This window comes from Hyperolius riggenbachi, chromosome 1 (genome assembly GCF_040937935.1).
Source record: "Hyperolius riggenbachi isolate aHypRig1 chromosome 1, aHypRig1.pri, whole genome shotgun sequence".
Lineage (NCBI taxonomy): Eukaryota > Metazoa > Chordata > Amphibia > Anura > Hyperoliidae > Hyperolius > Hyperolius riggenbachi.
The window spans coordinates 270,018,439-270,028,840 of NC_090646.1; the positions used below are offsets into that span (position 1 = coordinate 270,018,439).

General features: G+C 41.0%; 1 protein-coding gene across 4 annotated transcripts in view; it reads left to right on the plus strand.

Moving 5' to 3' along the window:
* The window catches only part of SEPTIN11 (septin 11), a 146,320-nt gene extending 138,575 nt beyond the window's left edge, over positions 1-7,745 (plus strand). For 3 of the 4 annotated variants that reach the window (XM_068233549.1, XM_068233552.1, XM_068233554.1), the window contains one exon: positions 3,598-7,745. Coding sequence is in view for 1 of the 4 variants with exons in the window: in XM_068233554.1 (XP_068089655.1) it covers positions 3,598-3,613 (16 nt within the window). In the remaining 3 variants the exon portion in view is untranslated. The remainder of the gene's footprint in view (positions 1-3,597) is intronic. The other variant, XR_011020341.1, reaches the window with a different exon arrangement.
* Positions 7,746-10,402: the final 2,657 nt, after the last annotated feature.

A 10,402-nucleotide genomic window follows, 5' to 3' on the forward strand; every position in this document is an offset into this window, starting at 1 on the left:
CGCCGAGGTTCCTCCCCCCGCCGGAAGCTCTGTGTGCTGTGTGTGGGTTGCTGTCGATAGCCCGCATACACATGCGGGACTAGCGACAGTTCCGGCGAAGTTGCGGCGACAGGTGTCGCCGGCGATTGAACATGTCAATCGCCTGGCGACAGCTCCGACTGGCGACGGTTCGGGGCGCGCGCATCATACACACGGGCGACCTGTTGCCGCAACACGCGCGTGCCACGTGGTTGCGGCGACGGCCGTACCCCGTGTGTATGAGGCTTTACTGTGGTGCTGTACGATTGCAGTCACACAAGCAACAACATATTTTACGAAGTCCCACTATGCTTTGATACTATATGTCCCAGGCAGGGGATGCAAATATTTGCCAACAATTAACTTTGTAGTAAACTGCATGTAAACTCAAATTAAACACAGAGCAAAGCCAGTCCTGAACTACCTCCCTGGAACTGGATCACACTGCTGCAGTTCTAGCAGGGAAATGTGATGGAAGCCTGGCAGGAGAAGTAGGTCACACACCCCACTACACTGGGAGTGGTGTGCATTGCGGGGCAATTTTGAACTAGTCGGCAGTAGGGATGGCAATGCTTAGGAGCACTTATGGAGGAGAAGCAGGTGATCAATTGGATCAGCTGATAAATCTGTAATGCTGGAAACACGAGATACGTCTCTCCCTCGATTCTCCACTCAATTCTCTTATCTTCCGCTCGTTTTTCTCATCTTTTTCCACTCACTTCTATGAGAAATCGAGCAGTAAAACGATCGAGAGGAATATCGGACATGACGAAATTTAGCAATCAAACGCATCTATCTAATGAAGAAAACATAACGTGTGTTCCCAGCATTAGGTTCTGATTTACTGTGGTGACTTCCTGATTTAATGCAGGATCATGAGCAGCAAATCAGAGCCTTACAAATCAGGTGATCAAACTGACCACATGCCTCTCCATTAGTTTTCCTAAGCATTGCCATCCCTACTCAGGAGTGGCAATCCCTGCTCAGTATCCCTCCTGTATCTGTGTGTTTCATTTGAGTTCAGATGAGCTGTAAAAATCCAGTCCAGATTAGCTTGACCGCCTATTTTCCCCAGACTTCTCCAAAACTTCCTTATATTGGTTTCCCAAGAGTAGAGTTGTTGTGTAGGGATAATCAATGAGATGAAAATAATTCTAAGTTTGTTATGCACATTTTGTATGCAGGTTGAAAATAGATCCCCTCCAAGGTGAAATTAATAAATCTATTTTCAAGCTGCATAGATTTGCATCTAACATTTGCATAATCCTAAATCAACTTGGAACTATTTGAATCTCATTGACCATCCCTATTGCTGTTGTGTCTATGCACAATGCATGCCACAATGTTTGAGGTATTGTACTTTCCAGAATTCAGCTTACTGTCCAGCTAAATGCACTGTATGTTCTGCTTCATATCTTGGACATGCTTACATGTATGTTATGGTGTTGATGGAGAGTATGGGGTGAGGATATTCCCCATGTGTAGATTTATTGTGCTGCATTACTGCAAGCCTACTGAAGGACAGATCTGCAATCTCAAACTACCCAATCTGAATGAACTGATAACATACACATCTCGTTACATATTATGTATATAGATGTGGCCGTTTTAACCTATATATATCGGCGAATGCTAGTAAATGGGAACTGCAGAGAATACAAAAACAGGATATTCATTTAAATAAAGAAGTTCATTCAGTAAATTACATTTTGTTTACTTTTCTAGTGATGGAAAAATCACTGCCACCATTATTATATTTTAACATGCTATGAACATTTTTTGAAACGATAAAACACAGAATATTAATGGCTCCTCACACATCCAGAAGGTGGCAGGTGGCACACAGCTTCTATATAAAGAGTATATAAACAGTATATAAAGAATATAAAGTTAACATAAAAAGTGTCGTTGCCAGTTTTCCACAAAAAATGACCTTGATTAGTACACTTAGTGGTGGATCACGCAGTTTATTGATCTGTAACGATAACCAAAAAAGATGTGGCTTGCTGCCTGCAAGAGTGTAAAAATATGTGATGGGGAAGCCATATTTATATTTTAGTAGCATAAGTGCCCATTGCAACTAAGCTGGTATGTACCCTACAGACAATACAATACTAATAATTAATTTAAAGAGGAACTGTTAGGTGGAAATGAATTCACCCCCAGTGTGAAGCTGATGACAGGTTTGTCAGAGAAAACACAGTTCTCGGAGGGGAAACAAGTCCTGCAGCCAAATGGAAATCCAGGTGTGAAATCCCTCCCACTCAGTGAAGGCCTAATTCAAATTCAGCTTTGGATACAAAGCCTTGCGGGTAATTACATCACATGCAGCTACTTCCTGATTTGCATAATAGGCATTCAATGCCCGATATCTCAGCACTCATACCTCCTATACACTACAAATCTTGTAGGTAGGTAGGGGATCACCCAAGCTACCTCTACCAAAGCCCCACTGGTTCCCATGATAGCTTCAATTTATGCTGTTTCAGGAACCAGTGGGACAAAGGTAGTTTGGGGGTCCCATTCATACACTCAAAATTTGATGTGTAGGAGGTACCAGTATGAGTGCTAAGATATTTGGACTTAAATATCAGTAGCATAATAATACTGTAGAAAATGTGAGATACAGGATCAGACACAGCTCCAGCATAGCAGCCTAGTGGAGAGCAGAGAAATAGCAGCAGCACAGGATCAGACACAGCTCCAGCATAGCAGCCTAGTGGAGAGCAGAGAAATAGCAGGCAGAAATGGCAGAAAATAACAGTGTGAAAACCAGTCTGTTTCACACTGAAAATCATAGCATTGAGAGTGAGAATCGCAAACGGAATTGTGGCAAAATAGCAGGGATTTTCATTGTGAAAACGGCCCTAAGCAATATTGGTTAAACTTGGTTATATGTAAGGAAAAATAGGAGGTGTGTCTTCAAATAATAAAAAACCTCTAGCTCTGTGTGCCAGTAGTAAACCTGATTCCTCCCATGCTACATGAGGCACTTTTTCACTATTGCACTGACAGGGTGAGGACTTTTCCTCTTTTGCTTATTTCTTTTGCTCTCCTCATAACACACTCTTTTTCTTTGTTTTGCAAAACATTTCTCTCCTTACAGTTCCTGTTTAAGGTTACATAATTTAATACTACTACTATTATACAGTTCAGGTTGCCTGAAGTTATTTGAAAGTATATGGTTTTATTTGTTAAATACTGTACAGATTATGGTGCCTGATACAGGTTTCTCAGCAGTCACAGTTAATGCTCAGGGTGGTGCAAGAATAGTTTTTTGTTGCCCTATAGCAGCTCAGCTTCTTGCAGTTACATAATCATTTGTCCCAGGAAGCTGGTTGGTCTCCAGAGTCGACAGAAACTGTTCTTTCACTGTTTTGTTTGAGGCTCAAGTTGTCCAGTACATGGTGAAGGACTTGTTTATCACAAAGAAAGGAGCACCTGCTTTTTTTGTGATGGACCACAGTTCCCAGTGTAAGTGCTCTGAGACATAGTTTATATGTGATTGGGGGAATAAGGCCCTGTTAGTATTACCCTTGAAGTTACTGCTTGAATATTCTTCTTTTTTCTTTCCTGTAGCCTCTTCTTTATATAAGCAACCTGTTGACAATCCTCCACTTCCCCTATATGGACAGTAAGGTGTCGGAAGAGAAGCAGTCTTTGGATGGTTGGCCTCATGAGTTCTGCTGCCGCTTTCCTTACTTCTTCCTTGTGTGGGTTACATGTTGATGTATAATGTGTGTCTGCGTACGCACTACTGGTGTCATGTCCTGGTTCTAACTGGCTTGCATAAGTGAAGGTTCTACATAGCTGTATTAATGTGCAAAATTCTTGCAAAGCTCCTTTGCAAGTTTTCCAGGTCCAACTATATCTGAGATAGAGGGATGTAAATATTAAAGATTACTGTGGAATAAATGTGTATAGAGACTGCCAAAAAAGGTCAATTGAACTGTGTAAAGCTAATTTTGAATCACCTGTGTCTTGATTTTGTTACACCCGATAACATGAAAAGCTGCGCTTCCAACACCCCAAGTCATATCTGAGTTGTGTTGTGTAGGTGTCGGCTGACAGCAGAGCAGGGATGCCTTAGGTTTCCTGCAGTTTGCCATTATAATATCCCTGTTACAAAACTGGATGAGCATGTCCTAGGCCTAGGGTTGGGAAACCCACACAGAGACATGGATGATTTAGTATTTCTCTTATTATTCTCTCCCCAAACTTTAACACCGTTAGATAATCTGTGCTCCAGCATATGGATGTGTTTAGAAAAAAAGCTTCCATCTGGACTGTCCAAATACTTCTGAACTGCAGCCACCAAATAATAATCCTACCCAAATCCTTTTTCACGTTGGCGTTTGCTCAAAAGAGCTGTTGGAGAGACATGTCGTAGGCATGGGAACAAACCTTATAAAATATATACATAATTATTTAAATATATGTACGGGTTTTATTTATTATTGTGATAGAATGATTTCCTTTCAAATGCACATACTGCTCAGTGGAGTTCTCCATTACGCAAGAGCTCTAGCTGATCACATGTCAAGCTCCTGCAGTGACCACACCAAGTGCTTACTACTGTCCTTACATGGCTCCTATACAGTACAGTATACAGATGACAGAAATGGACTTGCGGTCTGTTCCTTGGGTCCAAGCTCACGCTCTTACTCCAGTTTTACCAATATATAAATATTAGTAGCAATCTGTGTTTAAAAATGAATAATCCGTGTTAAACCAAGGGCACATGTTTCTTAGTGAAGGTCTTATTATAAGACACAACTTTTTAATTTTTGATTGTTTTATTGCATTGTACAACGATTAAAACTGTTCTATTTAAAATACAAACTGTTCTATTGAAATACAATACATTTCTGATGGTATGTTATATCTTAGTTATGTCATTATTTAATGCACACTTAGAAAGCTAAAACTACTTGCTGAGAATTTCTCTTTTTTTTATGTGCCAAAAATGCATTGTCTATACTAAATAACACATTACCCTTACACCACACATATTTTGATACCATGTATCAGCAACTAAGCAAGAAAAGAGGACATAAATATGGTACGTTTTATTTTTCACTCAAGAATTAACTGTACTGAAAAACTTTTGGATAGTTTGTAAAGGTGGTAGAACCTCTTTTGTGTTTTCCTGCTGTGTTTCTCCAAAACTTTCATTATGAGATGTTCAGTAAGAGATGTTAATGGATTCCATGTTTGTTATGAATCTAATTTCTAATCTAATGTATGAGAAAAGGACTCCTCTTTACAGACAGGAGTGGCACAAGAGCATGGTTCCATAACTGCAAGGATAGGTATATTAAATTGGGTCTTTGCTTAGATATGATCAAATATCCAAATAATTTTCACAACTTGTAAGTGTATATCTAAATGTGTCCCTGGGGCTAGAGGTATGTGAGGACAGAGTCACCATCCATCCTGTACATTTTACAGCATCCCACCCCCATCCTTGAAGATTGCAATGGATGGATAGTAAAAAGGGATGGCATAGATTTCCCACCATACACACCCACCGCCTTTGGACCTTGTTTAATTTTGGACCCTGCTAGCACTGAAAAAAAAGGGTAATGAATAAAACATGATGGGCTTTAACTATAATTTAAATAGTGGAGTTTCTCTTCCTATTAGGGTAGTCTGTCCACTTCCTGTTGGGACAAGAACTAGGAGATATTCTCCCAGATAAGAAAATACATTCAAAAAAAGAGGTTCCTACCAATTTCCATACCATACAAAACAAACACAATTCTTTCCTTGATATTGGGTTGTAAATAACAGAGAAGGTCTTAGGTTAATCCTCAAACCTATTATCTTTAGTCATACCTGCATTCAAACTGAAATAGATTTTGGATATGGTAAGGGTACACTATTAATTGCATAAGCATCATATTATTTTCCCATTAACAGCCTTATTTACACATGCAAAGTGTGGTAACCATGGTACTGACGCGATACACGTTTGTTCCCAGTACAAAGAGAACACTGAACCCAGTTGTCTGCTGGTGGTAGTGATTATTCTTGTATATTAAAAAAAAAAAAAAAAAAACACGAACTTGAGACCAAGAATGACAAAAACAAACATCTGATGCAAGAGCGTACAGAAGTAACAGAGGCGCCAACAGGATAAAATATCATAAATTTAAGGCTGGTTTTGTTACAGCAGCCAGTAACGCAGCCTAACTCACAGCACTGTAAAATGAATGTGCTGTTCACAGTGCACACGTTGCATTCGGGTATAATGCTGCATGTTAAATGAAAGTGCAGCATGCTGTACGTTATACCCCTATAGAGCTGTGTTAGATTGTTTGCACATGCTCAGTGACTAGCCAAATGGCTAATTAATATTCACTGCACTGTGGTGACTCGTGGTGGGACTCGTAGTGTTGTCCGGATCATGAACGAATCGTTCATTTGACCCAGATCTTTTTTGTGAGTCGAATCATGCGGATCATCACAATGAAAGATTCAGTTCACAGTGGATGTCTGTCTGGAAGAAACAGGAACATACAGAATGTACAGTGCAGGGAAAGTCCTGTCCTGCTAGTCATTTCACCCAGTCTGCTTCCCTAGTAAAATGATTCGGTTCAAAGATCCGGATCTTTTCAATGATCTGATTCGAATGATCCGAGTCCATAAAAAGATCCGGACTTCCCATCACTATCCTGGAGTGGCTGCTTTGAGAGCCACATAACGTGGCTCAATCTGACGTCCAACTTTAACACCACCATGCGTTGCGTTAGGGGCACGTTATGCGACCTTAACGTCCCTTAAAACACAACGTCTTGGTGTGAAAGTAGCCTAAAACAAAATAAGATGGGGGTAAGGGGTGACTTGCCTCCCCGGGACAAATACAACAATTCTATGTGATCAAAAATTTTAATTCTTACTCCAAAAATATGCAACGCGTTTCACGGGTCTCAAGCCCGCTTCCTCAGGCAAAAATACAACAGGAGTAACTTAGAAGTGTGTGTATAAAGCACAGAGGTGCTGGGGAGGTAAGTCCAGCCTTACCCCCATCTTATTTTGTTTTAAATTTATGATATTGTATCCTGTTGGCGCCTCTGTTACTTCTGAACGCTATTGTGATCCACCTGGTGGATGGGTGTGCCCACCCTTATTTCCTTATAAGGAGAGTGACTTCTTAACCTGAGTGGGGACAGGTCTAATATCCCTTCAAGTGCATATAGTGGTTGCCTGAACTTTGGCAACCCACACTTGTGAGTATATTTCAATTTGCTGCTACAATTTATCCACCATCATCAATAACACACTATTGGGGGGCTCTCGATTTTGTTTTTCTTGATGCAAGAGAAGTGAAGAAGTCTTCCCAAAACAATTACAATCTAATAGTTTACTGTGAAACTGGCCAATCAGATTGACTGCTGTTACAGTAAGCTATTCTAAAATGCTGCAGTTACTTTTTGTAACAGGAATCAAAAGGATACCTTCCCTATGTGGATACCTATGCCAGCACTAAAAAAGGATAAAGAACTTTATTTGGATATTTGTCTCATAAAGTTTTCTAGGAAGATTGGGTGTCCTTTAACCACTTGAGGACCATGGGCTTTACCCCCCTTAAGGACCAGACCCTTTTTTTCCATTCAGACCACTGCAGCTTTCATGGTTTATTGCTCGCTCATACAACCTACCACCTAAATGAATTTTACCTCCTTTTCTTGTCACTAATAAAGCTTTCTTTTGGTGCTATTTGATTGCTGCTGCGATTTTTACTTTTTATTATATTCATCAAAAAAGACATGAATTTTGTCAAAAAAATGATTTTTTTAACTTTCTGTGCTGACATTTTTCAAATAAAGTAAAATTTCTGTATACATGCAGCACGAAAAATGTGGACAAACATGTTTTTAATTAAAAAAAAACCCATTCAGCCTATATTGATTGGTTTGGGTAAAAGTTATAGCGTTTACAATCTATGGTGCAAAAAGTGAATGTTCCCATTTTGAAGCATCTATGACTTTTCTGACCACCTGTCATGTTTCATGAGGGGCTAGAATTCCAGAATAGTATAAATACCCCCCAAATGACCCCATTTTGGAAAGAAGACATCCCAAAGTATTTACTGAGAGGCATGGTGAGTTCATAGAAGATTTTATTTTTTGTCACAAGTTAGCGGAAAATGACACTTTGTGACAAAAAAGAAAAAAAAAAGTTTCCATTTCTGTTAACTTGCGACAAAAAAAAATGAAATCTGCCACGGACTCACTATGCTCCTCTCTGAATACCTTGAAGTGTCTACTTTCCAAAATGGGGTAATTTGTGGGGTGTGTTTACTGTCCTTGCATTTTGGGGGGTGCCTAATTGTAAGCACCCCTGTAAAGCCTAAAGGTGCTCATTGGACTTTGGGCCCCTTAGCGCAGTTAGGCTGCAAAAAAGTGCCACACATGTGGTATCGCCGTACTCAGGAGAAGTAGTATAATGTGTTTTGGGGTGTATTTTTACACATACCCATGCTGGGTGGGAGAAATATCTCTGTAAATGACAATTTTTGATTTTTTTTACACACAATTGTCCATTTACAGAGATATTTCTCCCACCCAGCATGGGTATGTGTAAAAATACACCCCAAAACACATTATACTACTTCTCCTGAGTACGGCGATACCACGTGTGGCACTTTTGTACACCCTAACTGCGCTAAGGGGCCCAAAGTCCAATGAGTACCTTTAGGATTTTACAGGTCATTTTTGTTTCAAGACTACTCCTCACGGTTTAGGGCCCCTAAAATGCCAGGGCAGTATAGGAACCCCACAAATGACCCCATTCTAGAAAGAAGACACCCAAAGGTATTCCGTTAGGAGTATGGTGAGTTCACAGAAGATTTTATTTTTTGTCACAAGTTAGCGGAAATTGATTTTGTTTTTTTTCACAAAGTGTCATTTTCCGCTAACTTGTGACAAAAAATAAAATCTTCTATGAACTCACCATACTCCTAACGGAATACCTTTGGGTGTCTTCTTTCTAGAATGGGGTCATTTGTGGGGTTCCTATACTGCCCTGGCATTTTAGGGGCCCTAAACCATGAGGAGTAGTCTGGAAATCAAATGTCGCAAAATGACCTGTGAAATCCTAAAGGTACTCATTGGACTTTGGGCCCCTTGGCACAGTTAGGGTGCAAAAAAGTGCCACACATGTGGTATCGCCGTACTCGGGAGAAGTAGTATAATGTGTTTTGTGGTGTATTTATACACATACCCATGCTGGGTGGGAGAAATATCTCTGTAAATGACAATTGTTTGATTTTTTTTTTTTACACACAATTGTCCATTTACAGAGAGATTTCTCCCACCCAGAATGGGTATGTGTAAAAATACACCCCAAAACACATTATACTACTTCTCCTGAGTACGGCGATACCACATGTGTGACACTTTTTTGCAGCCTAGGTGCGCTAAGGGGCCCAACGTTTTATTCACAGGTCATTTTGAGGCATTTGTTTTCTAGACTACTCCTCATGGTTTAGGGCCCCTAAAATGCCAGGGCAGTAGAGGAACCCCACAAGTGACCCCATTTTAGAAAGCAGACACCCCAAGGTATTCTGTTAGGTGTATGGCGAGTTCATAGAAGAGTTTATTTTTTGTCACAAGTTAGTGAAAAATGACACTTTGTGAAAAAAAACAATAAAAATCAATTTCCGCTAACTTTTGACAAAAAAATAAAATCTTCTATGAACTCGTCATACACCTAACAGAATACCTTGGGGTGTCTTTTTTTCTAAAATGGGGTCACTTGTGGGGTTCCAATACCGCCCTGGCATTTTACGGGCCCAAAACCGTGTGTAGTCTGGAAACCAAATGTCTCAAAATGACTGTTCAGGGGTATAAGCATCTGCAAATTTTGATGACAGGTGGTCTATGAGGGGGCGAATTTTGTGGAACCGGTCATAAGCAGGGTAGCCTTTTAGATGACAGGTTGTATTGGGCCTGATCTGATGGATAGGAGTGCTAGGGGGGTGACAGGAGGTGCAAACAGGGGTCTGGGGGTGGGCGGGGGGGGGGGGGGAAATCAGTGTGCTTGGGTGTAGAGTAGGGTGGCTGCAGCCTGCCCTGGTGGTCCCTCGGACACTGGGACCACCAGGGCAGGAGGCAGCCTGTATAATACACTTTGTACACATTACAAAGTGTATTATACACTTTGTATGCGGTGATCCGGGTGCTAGTAACCTGCCGGCGCTTCCGAACGGCCGGAGGGTTACAGCGCAAGGGGGGCAGAGCCAGTCCCTGGCGGAGGATCGCGTCATGAATGACGCGATTGCTCCGCCCATGCCCGTACAAGGACCGCCGCCAATTGTACATGCGGCGGTCCTTGCGGGATCCACTTTCCAGCCGCATTTGTACATGCGGCGGTCGGT